Genomic DNA, 22,328 nt, shown 5'->3' with positions numbered 1-22,328 from the left:
TTTCTTACTTATTTTTTAGTGTTCCGTTAGGTGACAAAAGAAATATATATATATATATATATATATTTAGACAAATATTATGGGTGTGGATGGTGGAGGGAGTGGGGTGGGGTTTTGGGTGTGGGCGGTGGAGGGAGTGAGGGTGAGAGGTGGGGGATAGGGTGGGAGGGTTAGGGATGATGGGTGATAGGCAGTAAGGGTATAGGGATTAGGGGTGGGGTGAGGGGGAAGTGAGATAGGGAAGTTTGACAAAAGAGTTAAAATGTTTTTCTTCCTTCTCGTAAGAAAGTCATTTTCTTTCAATTAGAGGAAAATGAGTTCATAAGAAAAATATTTTCCAGAATATTTAAGCCAACCATACATGAAAATTAAAAAAAAAACAACAGGAAATGTTTTCATACCAAACACGCCTTGAAACTCCTAACAGTAAAATTAAAATGAAATGATACAAATTTGTGCTAACCTTTGTAAAACTAGTCATTCATGTTCTTTGTTAGGCGTGAGTTTTAAAACCACCATATATTTACTCAATTTTTAAAATTACTATATTAGTAATTACACGGTCTAATAGTTACAAATATATATAGAAAAAAATTTCAAAAAAAGTGACCTCTTGTTATCAAATGCATCACATCTACTCTTCACTTTTAATGGAATTTCAGCATGTGTATTCCATCTATACAAAGAGGGTGAGAAGTTCATATTACTTTGAACTTTATAAAATTAGTCATTCATGTCTTCCTTAGCGTTTCTTGGAAAACTGGTCAAATTTACTCTTTTACTCTAAAAAATTATTTATATTTAACTTTTGTTATGTTATCCAAACAAAAATACCCCTGATTAGCAAAATTTTAAATTTTGCCTCTAATCTATTGGAAACTCCAATCCGCCAAATAATTATTTTCTGTATCTATCAAGATATCAAAGAAATAAGCAAAACCCATTAAATTAGATATGTTCTACAACCTCTCACAGGTTATTAGTCTTCATTGGCCACCTTTATTTTCATTTCAATCTTGTTTGTCTTCTCTAGTTATCTTACGTTTCATGTTTGCATCTATCCTTCAGTCAACTAAGAAGTTGGAGTCTAAAGAAATATTTTTGTAATTTGATATATATATATATATTTTTTTAATACATGATTCTGAGATGCATATCATTAATACTCAGAATAATTACAAGTTGCAGAATATCAGGATTTATTATCTGCATTATTCTCCCAACAAACTGGAACCAAATGACAGGTTGTGCTAAAAGGGAAATAAATCAAACATATAGAAATAAGGCAAATAAACTTAAAAGTAATGAAACATCATTACAAGATTTATTGAAACACCAGCTTTCTTCATTCTCCATTCTCCATTTGCAGACTTGTTCATATGGCTCATTACTTAATAATAAGGTTTATATAGAGACACTGTTAGGAATTCCTTTGCCTGTTAGTCCCCCTTCGCTTGTTGGGAAGAGTAGTGTGTACGGAGCCTTAATAGGCCCTGACCTGTTCCTCCATATCTGGTCACCTCCGATTTTCAATGTCACTCAAAAGCAGCAAGGGGTACTTCGTCGTTTGTCCATTTAGGGGAGTCCCTCTGTCCGAGGTAAATTTCATCTGAAGTATGCCTTGATAATATCTCTATAAGGGAAACACCAAGCAGTGTCTGCAATTGAGCAGTGATTGTTCTTAGGAATGCCTTATCAGGATTTGTCTTTAGCCATTCATACTCAGAAATTCCTGGCTCTGGCATAAATCTTCGACTTACTGTAGGACGATTTGGGAGATAACCTGCATAAGGATACTGACCAAAATTGACTGCTGCATGAAGTGCAGAAGATGTCCATATAATGATGGTGCAAGAATCTATTAGCTCTTGGCAATTTTCCATTTTAGGCCACCATGGTTCATCTTTTAGGTCACCATGTCCCTCTTCGCGGAGTTCCTTCCACCAAGCTTGGAGTTCATTGTCTTTTAGAATCGAGTCATCAGATTTATAATAGAAGCTGCAATATTCTGTTACCCAACTTTTGATCGCTGACCATATTTCTAAACCATCCACAGCGTATGGGTAGTCCTGTATCAACAAACGAATGCCATGGGGGGAACTCGAGTCCTCAACTGCCATTCCTCTTTTAACAAGATCAGTGGGAAGTGCTTGATCAGGGAAAATCCAGTTTTTGTAAACCACAGCTGACATTTCCATGGCATATTTACTCTCAAGAACTCCACCAGCATTGATTAGGATTTGTCTTGCCATAGCATTTATGTTCATTGTGTCACGGAAGTGAGGATGCAAAAGCTTATGAATCGGGTGAAGCACACTTAATTGCCTATTTGTTGCAATCACAAATGGCTCAATCACAGCATGTGTATTCAACCAATGACTAATTAGCTGATGAACACCTGAGTCATTCACTGCAACATAAGCTTTAGCCAGTTCCCAGATGGAGCCCTCGACACCTTCATCAGCTGGGGTATACACTTTGCTAATAGCACCAAATTGGTCTCCATCTGGATGTGGCAAACTTAGTTCAATTGCTAGCGGCTTCAATGATCCGTTATCTTGCAAGAAGACTGTAATGTGAGGATTAGTAATGCAAGAATTGTATAATGCAATGCATATTTCTTGTTAGAATGTTTAGCTTGATATCTTATAATTTACATGTTATATACTTTGTGTAATTTAATTTGTTACCCTTTAAACAAAATAATATGTACATGATTACTCATAGAAATCAAAATAATTACCTTGATTCTATCCGTACAAAATAATTATCCGACCCTCCTTATATATTATTTCGGTATATATATATATATATATATATATACGTTTATAGTATATTGTTGCAATATAGTTGCATGCTCTTACAGTATATTGTGATACCATAGCGGTATACTGTTGGATACTGTATTTTTATTCATATTTCAGCTGAAATATTGCATATTATTATAGTATACCATTTGTTAGCAATATTTTTTTTAAATCTTTTTTTGTTTCACTATTCTTTTCTCTCATTAGATTGTGTATCATATAATAACTCTTAGTAATAATAATCCTCAGAGTTAGTCAAACATAGTATGTGATTGAAGAGTTAACTTATCCATGGAGTTTATTAACAAGATGTTCTGGATTGAATGCAGGAAAAAGAGTACAAATAAGCTCTTGAAGCCTTCAATGAAAAACACATATAGTGAAGAGATGAATAATATGCAATGTAGGAAAAAACATAAGAGAGAAAACACAAAAAGACAGAAAATAATTAATGAGGGAAAGAGAATGTGAGGAAAAAGAGGGTAAATTTTTTGTGTAGATTTTCCTTTTTTTTTTTAATTGCCATTATGAGATTTATTGGTGTAATTTTACCGATAAATCTTTCACCTAAAAGAACAGAGTGTTTTACTCATGGTAAAGCATGTTCTTGTGAAGCTTTGGATTGACGGAATAAAACAATATTGCTAAATTGAATTAATTTTACGGGGAATAAGACAAAATAATTATGATATTAGTAAAAAAGTTCACTCTAATTGCTTTCAACCTTCTTAAAGAGAGTGGAGTATTTGTGCCTCAACATAAAAGAAACTTGTTTACAGTTATAATTGTAGTTTCACCAATAAATTAGTTTAAGGGTCGAGATAATGAATAATATTGAATAGTTGGGATGAGACGCGGATTACAAAGAATAAATTATTATGGCTAAATCATCAATTAAGATAAAAATTCGTACTATATAATTAACTATAATTTAATGCTAATATAATAAACTCATGTTGACTTAGTCCACACGATTCGACTTAATTCAACTCACCGAATGCAAATATTCGAACCACAGTAGTACATCAAATCGTATAATTAGGGATTTGGATTAGTTCTACCCGACCCGAAAGCTACCCACACCAAAACATTACCTCTTTCACACGAAAACCACTGCCGCAAGACCATATTATTCTGTATTTCAGCCATATAGGGTTTAGTATAACTTGTTTGAGAGAAGAGAAATTTGCAAGTAAAAAGCCATTAGAAGTTAATTGAGAGAAAATGCCAACACTAACGAAGCTATTCACAATGGAAGAAGCCTCTCAGCACAACACTAAGGATGACTGCTGGGTTGTCATTGACGGCAAGGTGTTTTTCTTTTTTCTTACATTTTTTTCCTGGGTTTTATCTGTTTTTTTCTTCTTTTTATGGGGAGTAACTGTGCTTGTGGTCCTCAATTGGTAGATAGACTAACCAATATTGAAAATTGTCAGTGTTGCCCTTTTATTGTTTTTGTTTTGGAATATATTCTTGTTGTGAATGTGATTGGTTATGTATTCTCCTAGGTAGATGCGGATCCAGGATTTATAGTTTATGAGTTTCAACATCGAGCTCAAGCTAATATATACAATAATAACTGAGTTCACATTTAGATATTTAGTAGATTTCTTAATACATATATAGGGTCTGGGCAAAAGCTATTGGTTTCACATGAATCTATAACTTGCAACTTAGGTCCGCCTCTGCGTTGTGATTATGCAGTTTTTAGACGGACCCAATGGGGGTATTTGTCTATTTACAACTTTTTTTAGTTTTTCTTCACACACATTGATTACTAGGATTAATGGTTCTTTTTTTAATTCCATTGATGCTAGCTTTCAGTTTTATGTTCATAATAATTATCTGACTCAATTGCCATGTGGAAATTTTCTTAGGCTTATGAATGTGATGATATGTATCTTGTGTCGGGTTAGACCGACCCTTAACCATTGAATATGTAGTGTGTATATGATTGGAATAGTCTTAAATTCCCTTTATTGACTATGTAATAATGGAATTAAGAGAAAGAAATATAGTGGACGTATCCATATGGCTGTGCCCATTTTCTCGCTAATTTTTTGTGTTGAAGGATTCATATGAAAAGTGGCCACGTGCATATCGCAACCTTTAATACGGGTGCATTAAGCAAATGGAGGATATATTAACGTAGCAATCTTGCTACGTTTGTACAAAGTATATGACTATAATGGGAGGTAGCAAGTACCCCGTGTAATTAGTCGAGGTCCGAATAAGCTGCCCTGGCACGATGGTTTTAAAAAAAAAAAAGTATAATGACCGTAGTAGAGTGTCAAGCTGTTTGAGGTAGTGGCCCTAGTGAACTGAGAGAAAGTTATAGGTATCTGGTTCTCTGTTGGAATTGGCGCGAGTTCTTAATGAGGAAAAGAAAGGTAAAAAGCTAATTTTGCTGGATTTAGAAGATAATCACTGGGTGCATTGTTATCACGGTGATTAACAAAGTAATGAGGATTGGTTGTGATTAACGAAGTAATGAAGATTCCTCAGCTTCAAAATATGCCACCAGGATGAGGCAACTCAAAAATGTGAAACACATACAAATTGTAGATAAGACCAAGAAGATTGATAACCATCACACGTCCTGATTCAAATGCTCCTTAACCTTGTGAGTAATGCCGCAGGGCCTTATAAGTTTATCCTTAGATTAATAATTTGCAGCTGTAAGTGGCTGTGGTTCAGGACCAATAAAAATTCATCCGCTACCTTTCTCCTTCGTGGTATTTGGGAAGGTGGGAGGGTTGGGGCGGGCTGTAAATGTTCGCACGGAGTTATATCTATGATTTGACAATTCGCTTCTTCCTGAAAACTATATAAAATTCTTTCTTTGTGGATAAGGTGGTGCATTGAATTTGTGCTCATGCTAAATCTATAATGCTGTGCAAAATTTATGCAAGCTTACCTTGGACAGTGTTCAGAGGAATTTTAATCATGGTTATTCATCCATGCTTTTCCTCATTATTTTCCATATTATGCTGATTAATTTTATCTTGTTTCTGTCCTATGATTTGGACATACTACATTTACTACTACAATTTAAGGCCCCAGATTTGTTTTCTTCATATATTTTTACATTGCAACCTGTACAATATGACAATCGAGTTCAACTGATGCACTTCATGCAGCGTCAACTTCCTGATATTACGTCTTGTGGTTAGTTGAGCTGTTTTATTTTTATCCAAGCTCTAATTATTGTGGAATTTAGAGGATTTACCTATTGCACCTTTGCTATTCATATTCTTTAGTACACCTACATTCCTGTGTTAGTCATCAAAATAATTTTCACTAGAAGTCAAAACCCATATTTAACTTGTCGTGGTAAAAATAAACCTGCACACAGTACTACTTAATATGCAACTTGCCAGTCTTGAACCTCTGAGAATGAAACTGGTTTTGGTTTGATATCTAGTCTAGACATGAGCCAGGAGGATGGCTTTAAATCAGATGGTAATATGACTTAACACGCTTTATGCCTTAGAGCACCACGGTTTGCTAGAAAGAATAGTTTACAGCAACGCTAAGTGAGACTGATGGTTCCAGTAGTCTTTGCAAAAATTTGTCTGCAATGTTTTGATTGTCGTATTGCTTCATCAGCAAAATGTCGTAACGTTTGGGCTGATCTGATCTTATATTTCTAGAATGTTTTATTAAAGATTCTTAGTATACCTGATTCTCCGTTTGCTACTTCAAATTCTTAATTTCTCTGCCTGCCCTGGTGCATGAGCAGGTATATGATGTTTCATCTTATCTGGACGAACATCCAGGCGGAGATGATGTTGTACTTGCTGCTACAGGTATCACTGTATTCTTTGCTTTGAAATTACTGTACACTCAAAATAGTGAAGTAATTGGATCTACCTTTGAGTATGTCAATGCAAGGATCATAAGTAAGATGGAATGATTTGACTTGTTATGCAATTTCTTGTAGGAAAAGACGCCACTGATGAATTTGAAGATGCTGGACATAGCAAAGATGCGAGGGAACTGATGGAGAAATTCTTCATTGGGGAGCTTGATTCGACATCCCCTCCCATCCCAGAACTTGAGATTGTAAAGAAGGCCGCCAAAAATATTCCTCAGAAGGTTAAGGAAATTACTAAGCAATACTGGTTCATTCCTGTAGCAGTTGTCGGCATCTCTGTGGTGGTGGGCTTCTTGTACACACGCAAGAAGTAAAATCAGTTTGATATTCCCTCTCGGATGTTAGTACTGTTGTGAAACATAGACTGAAAAAAGTATTCATCATATCTTTAGAGGTCCAAGAATTTTGGGACATGATTGCTGAATGCACATTTTTGTTGCTGAATGAGATGCGGGGAAATTGATATTCTGTCCCAGAGCAAGTGATGTCAAATAGCCATTTTAATACACAGTGGCTGTCATCATATTGATAAGAGTTGACATTTACTATCCATATAACCTGTCTGAGGATACAGAATAAAGTGCATCCAGCAAGGGCATTTTATCTTTTTTCTTTCGCGAGTTTCTTTTATTTTAATTTCTTTTTGGTTTTGTCCCAATCAGCTTGTGCTCTCGAATTTTATGACATCAAGAAAGCCTTTTAGATGCAAATAAGTATATGTCAATCTGAGAGAAGCGTCGTGACACCTCAAACTTGAATTTGTTTTTTCATATTTGTTGTTAGAAAAAACAAGTCATTTATTACTTTTTTTTTTAGAGAACTTAGAAACAGCTTCTTGCATAAATGCAGGGTAAGTTTGCATACAATGGACGCTTGTGGTCTGGCCCTTCCCCGACCTGCGCACAACCGGAGCTTGTGCATCGGGTTGCCTCTTTTTATTTTTATTTTTAGAGAACTTCAGTTATTGTTCCAAAGAGGTGTGCAAAAATCTTAACAGATAATATAGAGAGGAGATAGCAAGTTGAGATTGAGGAAAATTTCTTTGTTTAGCATCATAATTTATTGCTTGATTGAAACTGGTAAAGGGAGAACCAAAAATACATAAAAGTAAAAAACGAATCTCATATACGTTTTACAAACTTGGGAACCGAAAGGAAGCAAATGAATCAAGGAACTAGTCAACTTTCAAGTAAAATGTTTCACTCACAAAACTTTGCTCTTTCTGGTTATATCATTTCAGCTTTGAGTTCTTGGCAAAAAACACAAATCTCAGACTGATAGATGTTTTACAATGAGAAAACAAAACATAGCTCGTGTTAACTGTTATATCTAAGCATACTGTTTCCTTTCCAATAACGCATCACACAGCCCAAGCGCGTCTGCATTATATCGAACATTATGTACTCTTACAATATTGGCACCATTCAGAACCCCTGTCGTTACAGCAGCAACAGTTGCTGGATCTCGTTCATCTGCAGCAGGGCGAGCACAGACTTCGCCTAGGAATCTCTTTCTGGAAGGTCCAATCAATAAGGGTGCACGAGACAACGCCAAGCTCCTCCTTGCAATCTCACTTCGGATGGTTGTCAAACCCGTTAGAATATCCAAATTATGTTCAGTATTTTTGGAGAATCCGATTCCTGGATCAATTATTAGCCTCCAAGCAGGAATACCGGCTAACTCTGCTTCCTTGAGCCTCTCATGAAGTTCAAATGCCACGTCCTTACAAACATCGTTGTACTGCAAGTTCTCGGGATTTTGCATGGAAGACGGATCGCCTCTCATATGCATTGCTATAAAGGGTACTCGAAGTGCTGCAACGACATTGTGCATATTGGAATCCAACCGTCCACCAGATACATCGTTTACAAGATGAACTCCATTCTTGACTGCTTCTGAAGCAACGTCTGAATAGAAGGTATCCACAGATAAAAGCTTCCCCTCAACCTCGGGCATCTTGTTAACGGCCTCTATAACAGGAATTAGTCTATCTAATTCTTCTTCAACGGATATCTTTGAAGCGTTTGGACGTGTAGATTGTGCACCAAAATCAATTATATCTGCACCCTCTGAGAGCATTAAACGAACTTGGGAAACTGCTGCTTCTACAGATAGATACTTCCCACCGTCACTAAAACTGTCCGGAGTCAAATTCAGAATACCCATAACGGAGGTTTTCGAAGACCAGTCCCATAGGTTGTTTCCAACTGGCAATACCCTTTTCATCCCATTTTTTCCTACAAGAGATTCACCTCCTAGTTTCTCCCACAATTCAAAAAGATCGCTTGAATGTTTTGAAAATAAATGCCACCGTGCAACTGTATCGCTATCTATGTCTGAACCGAGTAAATCAATCAAAGGTGCCACCACAAATGGTCTCTCCCAGATTCTTTCATGCGGAACGTCAAGTATCTCAGAATGAATCTTGAATTTCCCATAAAACAGAATATCCAAGTCGATAGGTCTAGGACCATATCTTATTCCAGTTGTACGACCCATGTCCTTCTCGATCTTCTTGAGCACTCCCAACAACTCGTGAGGCCCTAGTTTCGTGACACCTCTAACAGCAGAATTCAGAAACCGAGGCTGATCAGTTACATAAGCAGGCGCCGTCTCGTATAAGCAAGCATGCCTGGTAATTTGTATACCTGATTTCTTCATTAGGTGCAATGCTTCATCAAAATTCTGAAGTCTGTTTCCCACATTACTTCCCAAAGCAATTATTACTTCCTGCTCCGGGGAATGTACTTCCACCACACAATCCGGGGACGAATGGATACTATAAATGCCCCATGCTGCAAACAAGATTGTAAAAGAACATCAATCAATCAATCACTATGAGTCTACGCCTTAATCCTAAAACTAGTTGAGGGTCGGTTATATGAATCCTTTGTATCCATTCTGCGCTATTATGGTCCATTTAATCTCAATCTTTAAAGATTCAAAACGAACATTTTAGAAAAAAACAGCCTCTATCTCCATCATCATTCAATAAAACCCCCCATTAAAATGCTGAAAAGAAGCTTAAACCCATCAAAACAGCCCAAGAAAGCTCAAAATAAACCATTTTTTATGACAGTGATCTCCGGGCCAGCTTACATGCACCTCGACTATCTTATTGGTTACTTGCTATCTTCCACTACCACAGTAACCGTATAACTCTGCCCACCAAGGCTTATTACTATTTAAAAAGATAGATATGACTTTATAATTTATTTGGAAAAACTATAGTAGAGGTTCCATTAATGTCATTAATTGCACTAATACTAATCTAATTAAACATTTCAATCCACAACCCCTCTTCAAGGGTAAATACAACACATACCAATTACATCAGAACCTTACAAAGATTGTAACTTTATGATTAATAGAGCACAAAAAGATAGGGAAACCACATAAAGAGGGGTAAAAAGAGCTTACCATTACACGAATTCTTGGATATTTTGAACCCAAACTTTGTTGGGAGTAAGCGTCTGAAGATATTCATCTCAATAACGATACAAAAACTCACTGAAGATAGTGATGTTGATGTCTCAATAATATTTCAAGATTCATAGAATTGCAAGAAATCTCCAGGACTATCATCCTATGAATGAACATGAAATATACAGCGGAATTGGATCTTGGAAATTAGATTAGATTCCCTGCTTTGCCAGAATATAGTACAAAGGCAGCGCAGAAAACATACCTAGTGGCAATTTGGTAAATTGTGGAGTACACTAGGGTCATTTTAGTCATGAGAAAGTTTGTCTTTAGAACATGGGTTTAAAGACGAGATTTTAACGTAGTACTCTTTTGTTTCAATTTATGCGGAAAATGATATTTAGATCTATAAAAGGCAAATTTTTTACGTATAAAAATAAATCTTCCATGTATGAAAAAAAAAGATAGGTCATAAAACTAAGAGTAAGTTTGTTAAGAGCCAAAAAATTAATTGACCATGTCAACTTTTTATATTTTAAAAAACTTTTTTTTAATAAAATAATTTAAAATAAGTGACAAAACCATTATGATTGCATTAGCGTAGACTGTTTATATTATATCCCTTGGGTTGCGACCCTTAATGTAACATGCATGAATACAAGATGATTTATGCATCAAATTGCTCTTTTGACAAAACTAGATTTTTCATTAGGGAGAATCAAATATGAAAAAATAAACAGACAAATAAATCGAAGCAATTCAATATATAATGTATATAATAATTTTTTTTTACTTATCTATACAATATAATTTTTGGATGAACACCTCTTGAATATGAGTGTTCCACTATTTATGATTTATTTTAATCATAATTTTAAAAGTGTTTTTTGCCTTCCACATAAAAAACTAGATAGAAGGAGTACTAATCACTATGAATAATTTTTTCAGAAAATAAGTAAATAATTATAATATTAAAAGAAAAGAAAAATCAATTCTGTAATTCCCTCAAAAACCCAAATCCCAAAAACCCCTCCTCATCCAGTTCTCTTTACTGCTTCACAGCTACCTTGAACTTGAAGGTCTAAAACCCCATTGTTGGGTTGTAAAGATTGTAACTTTATGTTCTTCTTGCTATGGCTGCTCTCTCCTTCAACTTGTTTTCTACTCTCCCCAGGTTTTTTCCCTAATTCTTTAGTCTTTTTCTCATTTATGTTCCTTTTTTTATTTTTCTGTATTGTGTCATCTGCTTTACCCTGTGAAGAAAATGATACCAGAAGCATACAATTATCATGTAACTTATAAAGTTGTCACCTTTGCAACTGTCTTCTATGTGGATAACGTTATGTTGTGGTGAAAATTAGAATTAAAGCTGAATTTCTGTGTCCCTGCTGTAGTATGCTATTAGTTTGAGAGCAAGTTGAATTTCTTCCATTTTCTATATGATTCTGTATTGTGAGGATCCATCATATAATAAAAAACATGTAGAGGCGGAGCCAAAATTTGAAGCTTATGGATTCGGTATTCTAGCCCATTTTAAGCTGCTAGGTTCTAAATTATATAATTTATAAATATTAAATAAATTTCTGAAGACAAAAACAGATTTGGACAAAAGTTATTGGGGTCGGCTGACCCCATATCTTCAAGACTAGCTCCGCTGAAAACATGGTTAGTGAGGATTCATATAGCCGACTCCAACTTGTTTGGGATTGAGGCGTAGTAGTAGTTGTTCTATAGGATTTTGATTAGTGCACATAGGGTGGCTTCAGTCGTAGAGATGCTCTTTTGGTGACTTGTAGGTAACTAGCCGAGTGCACTTCGTGCTTTTTTTTTCTTTGATAACCATGGTGTCGGGGCTAGCTTGCGTGCACCTAGAATAATAATTCTACGAGATACCTGCTACCTCTCACCAGCAATAGGTAGCTCTGTGCCTTGTCTACCAAGACTTGTTACTACCTCCAACCAACAACATGTGCACTTTGTGCTTTTTAATAGTGCATAGTTGGTGTTCATTCGGAATGAAATCATTCACTCACCAAAAACCAAAACAAATTCAGTGTCTTTACAATTGCGGACTTTTAATTGAAAAAACGAATCAAAGTGCAGAGAGGGTGTTTTTCTTGATTCTAATATGAGCATCAATTAGAGATTCAATTTCTTTGCTTTTTCTTTATGCATCTTGGATTTGCTGATCTAAAACATGGAGGAAAATTTGAAGGATAATTGCTGCTGAAACTAAAATATGCTTCAAACAGGAAAAAGAAAGTAAGATTCTATGTTTCTCTAACATGCAGGCAGCATCTGCATTGGAACTTTTACCCAAATATGAAAGTAATGCACCTTCAAGATCTTGGACTTAAAAACAAATGGGTTCTTATGGCAGTCTCTAAAGAAGGAACTCCAGAGGCTATAGCCAAGGAGTTATCGAAGACAGAGGTGTTTGGTGTTGGAAAAAAGACCGTCCGGATATCAAAACGAGCTCCGGTTATGGCTAGGAGAAAGAAAGTAGTCGAGACTTCAAATGATGATCCAATGAATGTTGAGGAAGCCGAAAATACTTCAGAGTCAATTGAGGAACCCAAAAAAACGCAGAGACGAACCCGAAAGAAAAAAGAGATAGTGGAGAGTTCATTTGGTGATTCCATATCTGATACGGAGGGTAATGTCACTGATGCGGAAGCTGTAACAGAACCAGAATCAAGTGCGAAACCGAAGAAAACCCGACGAACTCGGAAGAAAAAAGAGACAGTGGAGAGCACATTTGAGGATTCTACGTCAGATGTGGAGGGCAATGTCACAGATGAGGAAGTCTTACCAACTTCAAGATCAAGTGAAGGTTCTGTGGAAGTACGAAAACGAACTTCAAAGAAAGGTAAAATCTCTATATCAAAAACTTACAAACTTCCTCATCATTTGGTAAGTTTAGAAGTTTAAATTGGTAAGTTTAGAAGTTTAATTGCAAATCTCGTTATGCATAATTTTGCAGCTGCTTCTAGCTCTAGTAGCCTCGAGAAAGAACCAACTCAGAAGGTCACAAGGCGGAGGAGAAAGAAGGTTAACGATTTAGAGGATGAAGGTAGCCAGACAGAAATTAGTGATATCGAAGAAGAGCTACACGTTGCAAACGTTGATGCTGATAGTGAGGAAGAACTGGACTTCGATGATGGAGAGGATATTAGCTTCTCATACGGATGGCCACCTCTGGTGTGTTGCTTTGGTGCCGCACAGCATGCGTTTGTTCCTTCAGGGAGGCCATCCAATCGGCTTGTAGACCATGAATGGCATGAAAGAATGAAAGATGCAATTTGGGATCCCGAAAAATTTACCAGGGCTCCCGGGGGATGTTCGAGTAATGTTGCCGTGGCTCTTGCGAGCTTGGGCGGTAAAGTTGCCTTCATGGGGAAACTTGGCGATGACGATTTCGGTCAGTCCTTGGTATATTTTATGAATATCAACAAAGTTCAAACGCGGTCAGTTCGCCTTGACAGTAAAAAAGCAACTGCCATTACACATATGAAAATAGGTAAGAGAGGGGGCTTGAGGATGACTACCACCAAACCATCGGCTGAGGATTCTCTATTGAAGTCTGAGATCAATATAGATGTCCTTAAGGAGGTAAGAATCTGAAAAAAATTACATGTTACTTTATTTATTCGAACTCATTTTGTATGTTCTGTTAATGCTGAAGTTGTTTCCATTCATTCTAATGTGTTACACAGGCAAAAATGTTTTATTTCAATACATTCTCATTGCTTGACCCACATATGAGATTAACCACATTACGAGCAACAAAGATTTCGAAGAAGCTGGGAGGGGTTGTCTTTTATGATGTCAACCTCCCGTTTCCGCTATGGGAATCGGGTGATAAAGCGAAGACATTCATACAGCAAGCGTGGGATCTTGCAGATATTATAGAAGTTACGAAACAGGAGTTAGAGTTTCTCTGTGGCATAAAACCGTCCGAGAGGTTTGACACCAAGGATAATGACAGGTCTAAGTTCACTCACTATCCACCGGAAGTAATTGCTCCACTTTGGCATGAAAATCTAAAGGTTTTGTTCGTGACTAACGGGACTTCTAAGATTCATTACTACACCAAGGAGCATCATGGTGCTGTTCTTGGGCTGGAAGATGTGCCGCTGACCCCTTATACTTCTGATATGTCTGCATCTGGAGATGGCATTATTGCAGGTAAAAGAATGACCACCTTCTGTATATTCATAAGTCGTTCCTTTAGAAGTTTGCTCATTAGAGACGATAGTCTGCTATGTGATGCATTTATGCCTTTTCACTTATCCCTGCAATATCTATCCAAATTGGAGATATTTACTTAATTTTGGGTCAAGAGATAGCAGTAAGGGAACAATAAATATTGAGTGGAGTCATGTCACATCTGGACAGTGATGTTATCCGTCCAAGTTTTGCAGGCCAACAGATATCTTTAGCTGTTCGATCAAATTCTCATTGTTAGTACTCTACTGTTACCTAAAAAAAGTATCATTACCTGTTTCAAAAAGAAATGTTCCTTTATAAAATATTTGCAACTGAAATATCCAATTTTCGTGTTTTTGGTGCTCCACAACTTAATTTCTGTGGCAACTTTTGGTTCAGGTATCATCAGAATGCTGACAGTTCAGCCTCATCTTATGACCGATAAAGGGTACTTGGAACGAACTTTAAAGTATGCTATTAGCTGTGGGGTAGTAGATCAATGGTTGCAGGCGAGGAGATTAGGGTATCCTCCCAAAGAAGGTATGGAAGACGATGTGGTCCCAGACGACCATGGCATAAAGTCAGTAACAGAGAGGGAATACAGAACACTCGTGCCTGTAAGTTGATGGTGTATACGCTTGTAGCCGATTATGCTTATGTCAGATGCCCTGTTTCCATTTTCCGACGCTTGTAACTGCTTGTACACGAATTTTTAGAGTTTTGATACAACATGGTATCAGAGAAATCATACAAGAGGGAAAGACAACATCACCAAGTCCATTTTCCAAGGCTTTCTTGATTGCTATGCCTTTAATGTAACATTTGACTATTTTTTTTTTGACATATTGGAGAAATTTAGATTATTTACTAGCAGAATAGGCTTTGCATTGCTGTGTATCATAGACCAATATCATTTCATCTCCTTTTTGTTATTTCTGAATGAACTTGTTAGAGTATGAACCATTTTGTTCTCTTAAAACTCAGTTTCTCTGAAGAAAAAGGATTCTCATCGAAACACACACACACACACACACAAAAGGGTCAGCCTGGTGCTCTAAGTTCCCGGTATGCGTGGAATCCGAGGGAAGGCTGGACCATAAGGGTTTGTTGTATGCAGTCTTACCCTACATTTTTACAAGAGACTGTTTATACGGCTCGAAGCCGTGACCTCCTCCTGGTCACATATTAGCAACTTTACAAGTTACACAAGTATAGGTTAATTCTGTCTACCAAGGTTAGGCGGATGAGAAATCACCAGGTTGTCATATTAACTTACATTGGACCTCCACTAATTAAAATTGTTAATGATGAATTTAATGCCACTAACTTTATGTATCAAAATTTTATTTCTAGGTAACTGATGTGAAAGAGCTAAAAACAAACTAGCTAAGTTTAAAAAGGACATTTAGATTTTCTATATAAGGATCCAATTTTATTGCCATCTTCCCCAACAAAAAGATAACCACACTTCTCAAAACCCACCTCAGAAGAGAGGACTGCAGGTGGAAGATACCTAATCCAACAGAAGAAAAAGTTCCTATATTTCTTCTCAAACAGGAAAAGCTATCAAAAATTTTGGGAAAAAAGGGAAGATCAAAATATAAGACTTGATGAAAGATGAGAATGAACTAAGTTGCATATGCCTTTTCTAAATACACAATCATACACATTTAAAAGCCTGGCCCTACTACTCTGAAAATTTTGCGCCGTCAAGTTTTGAGGCGGCTGCCTTGTCTAGAAACCAAACCAAATTCCCTTTACTTGGCTGGACCATTTTTGCAGGCAACGTCGGGCAGTCAGGTCCAACACCATCAATCGCTGAATGCACAGCCTCTGCTTTACTGCTTCCAGTTACAACTATAGCTACATTGGATGCAGAGTTGATAACCGGTAAAGTGAAAGTAATCCTCTCTGGAGGGGGCTTGGGTGAGTCGGTGAGAAAAGTTACCCACTCTTCTTTCTCATCAAGTATGGAGTGATTAGGGAAAAGAGACGCGACATGTCCATCCGGTCCCATTCCTAGAAGGATGAGGTCAAACTTGGGGCAGTCGCTGATGTCAGAAACGCTGATTACACGAGTCCTCACGAGCTGTCTAATAACAAACTCATAGTCTTCGGCAGCTTTCTCTGCTGAGACCGTGTCGTTAATGGAATGTACATGGCTTGGAACAATAGGCACCTGAAAGATAAAAGCACAATCCAGCTGAGAAATGCAAAACTTTGGAAAGTAAGATCAGTACCAAAAATCAAATCCGGAAGCCCTTCAGACTTGGAACAAAATTTCACTAATGAAATTCAGCTACATGGTACAAAACAGCATTTCAAATCTACGCATTCAGCTCAACCGTCCTGTTTTCTTTTTCCTTATTTTTTTCCACTTCCCTTTTAATGCCGGGGGAAGACGAAAGGATAAATGAAAAATATGGAAGATGCTGTAACTTCAAAAGAGCTAACTAGCATTTGTATCTATTAAGATGGTACAGTTGTATTTCTGGTAATTGAGAGAATTCCTAGGATGAAGAATTTGGGAACTGAAGTACCAGTTCTTCTCCCACATTGAGAAGCAAACCTCAAAGTTATACCTATTGAATTCATACTATAGGAACATCCATTTCCCTCACAAATTCTAGGGGAAACACAGGAACAAAACAACAAAAAAATGAAGAGATGGAATACAATTGCTAAAACATGGACCTTGTCTGGTCTATGCTGCATGGACTCTCCAAAATACTGACACACCCATATCGGATTCTCCAAATATACACAGTCCGAGCAACATAGGTGGTGGTTCTAATGTCAACCCATAGATTAAAGAAGATATTTAGCAGATTTGCAGAATACTGTTGAATAAATATGATTTCAAAATACTGACCCTGAAGGAAATAGAAAAAACCAAAGACTGTTCGTTTCTTTCTCATTAGATATCTTAAATACTTATCGTGTAAGATATCAACAAATACAAGAGCTTTAAAAGATATATGTTAAACGTGATAAAACAGCAGTAAGCTTTCAAGCTGAAATAATTTTCCACAACGAGCAGGTTACATCAAAGTTCAAAATTGTTAGACACGACAGCATGACAGATCTACTGGACATCGGTAAGCTCGAAGAGTCAAGACACATGAGACACCAAGGCCACCATGTTTCCAGTGTAAGTCTGCGTTCGCGACTCTAGCAAAGAAAACTATAGAAGTTACCAAATATCATTATGTCAATCTTTACGCGGGAAACAATCAGCATTGGTTAAACCCAGCATCTGCAGAGAGAGTTTGCTTGTAATGCAGAGAAGTTTTTCTTGAAATTTCTTATCAATCAAGAAAAAAGTTAAAAATAAAAAGTAAAGTAACTAAAAACCCTCCCTTCTCTGTTAACAAGGAACATCACTCGTTTTGGCATCACCAATCCGTAAATCGATCTCTTCATGCCAGCAATCAGGTGGATGGTCTTAGTATGACCTCAAGTTAGTATTTCAACTGCCTCAGGATCCCTAAGAGCTTATAGTGAGCGACTACAATTGAACATTTTCAAGAAGATTCTCTTGTATGACTTTACAGATCACTATGTGCACATACAATACTCATCCATCTATTAGCACTACCTCAATTCAGCTTTATACGCATCCTCAGTTGGCCCAGTGCATTCAGTTCAAAGGAAATAGCTACAGGTTTCAAACTTAGATCCATAGATGTCACCACCTCTAAGCATGGACACATTAAATATACCATATATACCTGGTTCACCACGATAGTTCAAAGTAAATTAACTAGAGAGTAACAGATGATAGGTAGAATACCTCAGTGGCATACGCAGGATTTTTCATAAGCGTGTCAAAATTTGAAGAAATGAACAAACAAATAACTTATTGTAGTTGTAACCGGAGATCTTCAATATTTTTATTTCTCTTATACATAACTAGTAAAAAATAACAACGAATCGGTGTCCCGTGACACCGCATAGGACAAGGTGTATACGCCCTTGGAATACCTAGAGACATCAAAGATCTGGATTCAAAAAAATTTGAACATCATCTTGCTTCAGGAATAAAATGAAAAACGAACCATATTCATGGGAATTTACTATACATGGCTATCTACCACATCCAAACCCCAACGATCAGATACTGCAGCTTAGAGAATCCTGATCCATTTTCTTTCTGCCAGATCTCCTCGCCATCCAAACTCTGACGTTCCCACCCCCACTATGCCATACTATGCAAAATTGCAAGCTCAAAACATTGTTGGAGATCAAGGAAAAGCACTGATCAAAGAAATATGTTACAGCACACCTTAATTTCTGGCTGCAGCTACAATACCAACAATAGCCATGCTTGACTGTAGCATGATTGCTTGTCAATGTTCCGAACAGACCCTCAAAAATGGCTGCTCCCCCTCTCACCCTCGCCCCCACCCCCCACCCACCCCCAAAAAAAAAGTAAGGAAGAAAGAAGAAAGAACATCCTCACTTCTATATAAGATGAACACAAGCGACATGGTATGAAAACTAATATCAACAATAACATATAAGTTTATAGCCGGTCTTTAGCATGACAGTTAGCCAAAAAGTAGTAATTACTACAGCCTGGAGCTTCCCTTGCATATTTGAGATGCACCGTATCTGTGTTTTAAAGCTGAAAGATTATTGTATCTTTATGATGAACTGAATCAACCCAAAAGAGAACTACTTCATTTGATGTCTGTCTTAAAGATTTCTTGAGAAGGGTATATGTAATCATGGATCGCAATGCAAAATAGAGAGAGCCATTGTTACAACTAGGGGTGGTAAACGAGCTGGTTGGATCGGATATGGACGGGTCAAGAACGGGTAGTGCAAAAACGGATTAATTATCCTACCCGACCTATATTTAATAATGGATAGAATACGGATTAGCTGCGGGATAATATGGATATCCATTATTATTCATGGCTTCTTGAATATGATCACTTTTGGAAGAATACCTAGACTTTCAAACTTAGAAACCCCTAATTTGAGTCATGTAAAAATTAAACACATTGGTTATCCATTTTCTAAGTGGATAATATGGTTCTTCCATATTTGACCAATTTTTAAAAAGTTCATTATCCAACCCATTTTTTAGTGGATAATATGGATGGATAACTATTTTTTTATCCACTTTACCACCACTAGTTACAACTAAGGTTCGTATGAACAATCCCACAATCAGTAGATCAAAGATGATCAAGTAAAATTTGAGTTTTCTACCTTCGACAAAAGTCCATCTTTGGCTAGCTTGTAATTACTGTCAGCATGATTTTTCGCAACCACACGCTCGTCCACCCAAAATATATACCACTTTGCCCAATCAACAGTTTTGCTATAAGGAGCTTCACATAATTTTCTGCTTTCCCAAGAATTTCGGAAACCAATTCAATACCTTATATATAAAGGGAAACAAAAATATTTTGAAAAAGTAAAATACAACACACTTACATACCCCATTAAGCTGATGAGGGAACCACCAGATAAAGCAACAGCAAATACACCCCTCTCCTTCACAGAAGCCTCTGATAATTCTGCAATATAATCTGCCAAATCTGTGCTGAGTTCATCCAAATACTCATAAATCCTCACTTCTCTTCCATCTTTATTAGCCCAAGAAAGAGCCATCCTTCTTTAGAAAATGTAAGATAACACTGCCACTACTGCACAAAATCATAACATAGCAAGCAACAAGTCAGCTACAATTTGGACACCTGAAATTATAAATTTTTTTTCTTTTTAAAAAAGTCTTAACAATTCCATAATGCTCATTCAGCATGAAACAAAACACAGATTCTCCAATTACACAATCTGAAGAAAAGTTAAGGGGCAAAACTCTGACTTTGGTTAAACACTAAAGCAAAACAAGAATTCAGTAAACAACTGTACTACATGTACTCACTGAACATTACATAATCAAAAAAAATTGATCTTTGACATTTGCAAACCCCCTCTACTCCCCCCCCCCCCCACAAACCACCAAACCAAAAACCAAGAATCAGCAAAACCAGCAGTCAACAACAATAATAAACCCAATGAAATACTACAAATGGGGTCTGGAGAGGTAGTGTGTATGGAGACCAGACCTTACCCCTACTTTACGAAGGTAGAGAGGCTGTTTCCGGTATACCCTCGGCTCACAACAAAACCAGTAATCAAATTCTGAAATTCAGAAATTATTCAAACTCATAATTCAAGGTTCAGAAATTCTTGAAACACAGAAATCAAACAAAATAAGTAGCAATGAATGATCACTTCACAAACATCAAAAAGACTGATCAACAAGAAGATCATGACTCCACAAATCATTGAATCAAGAATATGCACGTGAATAGAAAAAAAATGAAACAAACAGCATTACAGAAAAAACTCCAGATCACAAACAATTATCATCCTCTTCCATTAATAATCTTGAATTGCAAAAAAACCCCACCAAAAGTAAACACCAACTGCTAAAAACAGAAACACAAAATAAAAATCAATTCTTGAAATATCATTAAAATACAATATAATATTTCTGCAATATAAACCATAGGAGCTATGAAAAAAACAGAGAAACAGAGAGATGGGGTTCTTACAAAGGTGAAGGAAAGTGATGTGTTAGGCCAAAAAAAGAAAAAGGAAAAAAATTGAAGGAGCTGAGAAGATGGGTATCGGCAGTTTCTATAACATATATAAGGACAAAACGCACACACACACTTAAATTAAATGTATATATAAACACCATGGCCAAAAAAAAAATTAATCTTGAAATGGATTTTTTACTGAATAGTATAAACTTACAAACACATAAATAAATGTATAAATAAACAGCCCAGGCAAAAAAAAAAAACTAATCTTAAAAAAAACATTTATTTTTTTTACTGAATACTAGAACATGAGTTTAATATAATAAATATTAGGAATTTTTACCTTATGAGGTAACACGTGCATCTGATGATGGTGACAAGAAAATGTGAACAGAAAATTCTCTCCTTTTGTTTTAGTGGATAAAAATGAGAGAGAAAAAGATGAATCACGTTCCTTATCTACTTCTTAAAAATACAGATAGGATAAATGAAAAAATATTTATGTAAAACTTTGTGTCAGAAAAAGTAATATATTTATGTAAAACAAAAGAAAGTCTTTGTTCTTTCTTTTGTTTTCCTAGATCTTCTGCTGTGCTTTTTCTAGTAGGTAAATAAATCCTTGTGTAATTAATTGATTAATTAATTAATCTTGGATTTAATGGGGAAAAATAAGAACCCTTGATTTTGAAATTAGTACACATTTAAAAATTGAGTGCCATGAGTTTTGTATTGGGTGCAATATTTGATTCTTATGAGGCTTGTTTTTTATACATGATCTTTATTTAGTTTTTAATTATTTGTACAGACGTAAATTTATGATTTTTAAGTTAATGAATTTGGAATATATATATATACGCATAAATATTTTTTAACTATATGTAATAATTTATTAAGTAAAATGTAATTAGTACGGTCATATATATGTTGACTAAATTAATATATGTCTTTGTATAACAGATTATAATTATAATATTTTATGTGAGTTTATTCGCTCAAACTTTAGTGATGAGGATTATCTTAATAACTTGTACTTATAGATGAATAAGTTGAATAATTGAAGTGCTTGTAAACTAATCAAACACTATCAATATAAAAAAATGTATATCAATATCACAAAGGAGATTTGAGTAATCTTCAAAGAAAAGAGGGAAGGAAAAAAAATACTCAAACTAATAAAGAAAGCAAAAAAAAAAATGTTGTTTAACTATTTACTTTTCAATTTTTTTTGAAGATTATCTTTAATACTAGTAGTAGATATTGATAGGAAACACTTGTTCAATTAGTAATTTGACAAGTGTAGAAGTGACTTTCACGATTTAAATTTTAGTTTTTAATCTTAGGTGGTAGGATTCCTTACCTTATTTTATTTTAATTTCTCATCTTTAACTTTATCTTCCTTTTTTATTCTTTTAATTTTATCTCCATCTTTAACTTTATCTTTATTTT

General features: G+C 35.9%; 4 protein-coding genes and 1 pseudogene across 8 annotated transcripts; 2 read left to right on the top strand and 3 right to left on the bottom strand.

Annotated features, from left to right (window-relative positions):
• Nucleotides 1-1,357: 1,357 nt before the first annotated feature.
• Nucleotides 1,358-4,015, bottom strand: LOC104234373 (linoleate 9S-lipoxygenase 6-like; annotated as a pseudogene).
• On the top strand, nucleotides 3,986-7,394 carry LOC104234367 (cytochrome b5). The gene is made up of 3 exons (XM_009787920.2): nucleotides 3,986-4,118; nucleotides 6,550-6,616; nucleotides 6,751-7,394. Exons 1-3 carry the CDS (start codon nucleotides 4,032-4,034, stop codon nucleotides 6,996-6,998), a joined length of 402 nt encoding a protein of 133 aa, XP_009786222.1. The 5' UTR covers nucleotides 3,986-4,031; the 3' UTR covers nucleotides 6,999-7,394.
• A 317-nt stretch (nucleotides 7,395-7,711) lies between these two features.
• LOC104234368 (folate synthesis bifunctional protein, mitochondrial) lies at nucleotides 7,712-10,335 on the bottom strand. The gene is made up of 2 exons (XM_009787921.2): nucleotides 10,105-10,335; nucleotides 7,712-9,479 (listed from the first exon to the last, which is right to left on the bottom strand). Exons 1-2 carry the CDS (start codon nucleotides 10,169-10,171, stop codon nucleotides 8,014-8,016), a joined length of 1,533 nt encoding a protein of 510 aa, XP_009786223.1. The 5' UTR covers nucleotides 10,172-10,335; the 3' UTR covers nucleotides 7,712-8,013.
• A 792-nt stretch (nucleotides 10,336-11,127) lies between these two features.
• LOC104234369 (fructokinase-like 2, chloroplastic) lies at nucleotides 11,128-15,279 on the top strand. The gene is made up of 5 exons (XM_009787922.2): nucleotides 11,128-11,281; nucleotides 12,399-12,976; nucleotides 13,091-13,719; nucleotides 13,824-14,295; nucleotides 14,716-15,279. Exons 1-5 carry the CDS (start codon nucleotides 11,241-11,243, stop codon nucleotides 14,940-14,942), a joined length of 1,947 nt encoding a protein of 648 aa, XP_009786224.1. The 5' UTR covers nucleotides 11,128-11,240; the 3' UTR covers nucleotides 14,943-15,279.
• Nucleotides 15,280-15,726: 447 nt separating this feature from the next.
• On the bottom strand, nucleotides 15,727-21,002 carry LOC104234370 (probable 6-phosphogluconolactonase 1). 5 transcript variants are annotated; one of them, XM_009787926.2, is made up of 5 exons: nucleotides 20,892-20,951; nucleotides 20,405-20,475; nucleotides 19,769-19,976; nucleotides 19,537-19,672; nucleotides 15,727-16,495 (listed from the first exon to the last, which is right to left on the bottom strand). In XM_009787926.2, exons 3-5 carry the CDS (start codon nucleotides 19,939-19,941, stop codon nucleotides 16,004-16,006), a joined length of 801 nt encoding a protein of 266 aa, XP_009786228.1. In that variant the 5' UTR covers nucleotides 19,942-19,976; nucleotides 20,405-20,475; nucleotides 20,892-20,951; the 3' UTR covers nucleotides 15,727-16,003. The 5 variants fall into 5 exon arrangements, with proteins under 5 accessions (XP_009786228.1, XP_009786226.1, XP_009786229.1 ...); XM_009787924.2 differs by lacking the exon at nucleotides 20,405-20,475 and having other exon boundaries at nucleotides 20,892-21,002; XM_009787927.2 differs by lacking the exons at nucleotides 20,405-20,475; nucleotides 20,892-20,951 and adding an exon at nucleotides 20,675-20,855.
• Between the last annotated feature and the right edge of the window lie 1,326 nt (nucleotides 21,003-22,328).

The sequence above is a fragment of the Nicotiana sylvestris genome, chromosome 10, assembly GCF_000393655.2.
Source record: "Nicotiana sylvestris chromosome 10, ASM39365v2, whole genome shotgun sequence".
In the NCBI taxonomy this organism is placed as follows: domain Eukaryota; kingdom Viridiplantae; phylum Streptophyta; class Magnoliopsida; order Solanales; family Solanaceae; genus Nicotiana; species Nicotiana sylvestris.
Note: the sequence above shows the minus strand (reverse complement) of the source record. Positions and strands in the feature narration are given on the sequence as shown.

Excerpts from the sequence above, each read along its gene's own strand:
- LOC104234369 (XM_009787922.2), top strand. The coding sequence starts at position 11,241 with ATGGCTGCTCTCTCCTTCAACTTGTTTTCTACTCTCCCCAG. Across the intron at positions 13,720-13,823 it reads ATATAGATGTCCTTAAGGAG|GCAAAAATGTTTTATTTCAA; the intron begins GTAAGAATCTGA and ends TGTGTTACACAG. Across the intron at positions 14,296-14,715 it reads TGGAGATGGCATTATTGCAG|GTATCATCAGAATGCTGACA; the intron begins GTAAAAGAATGA and ends CTTTTGGTTCAG.
- LOC104234370 (XM_009787924.2), bottom strand. The coding sequence starts at position 19,941 with ATGGCTCTTTCTTGGGCTAATAAAGATGGAAGAGAAGTGAGGATTTAT. Across the intron at positions 19,673-19,768 it reads TCCCTCATCAGCTTAATGGG|AAAATTATGTGAAGCTCCTT; the intron begins GTATGTAAGTGT and ends TTGGGAAAGCAG. Across the intron at positions 16,496-19,536 it reads AAGATGGACTTTTGTCGAAG|GTGCCTATTGTTCCAAGCCA; the intron begins GTAGAAAACTCA and ends TTTATCTTTCAG.
- LOC104234367 (XM_009787920.2), top strand. The coding sequence starts at position 4,032 with ATGCCAACACTAACGAAGCTATTCACAATGGAAGAAGCCTCTCAGCAC. Across the intron at positions 4,119-6,549 it reads GGGTTGTCATTGACGGCAAG|GTATATGATGTTTCATCTTA; the intron begins GTGTTTTTCTTT and ends GTGCATGAGCAG. Across the intron at positions 6,617-6,750 it reads TGTTGTACTTGCTGCTACAG|GAAAAGACGCCACTGATGAA; the intron begins GTATCACTGTAT and ends AATTTCTTGTAG.
- LOC104234368 (XM_009787921.2), bottom strand. The coding sequence starts at position 10,171 with ATGAATATCTTCAGACGCTTACTCCCAACAAAGTTTGGGTTCAAAATA. Across the intron at positions 9,480-10,104 it reads ATCCAAGAATTCGTGTAATG|CATGGGGCATTTATAGTATC; the intron begins GTAAGCTCTTTT and ends TCTTGTTTGCAG.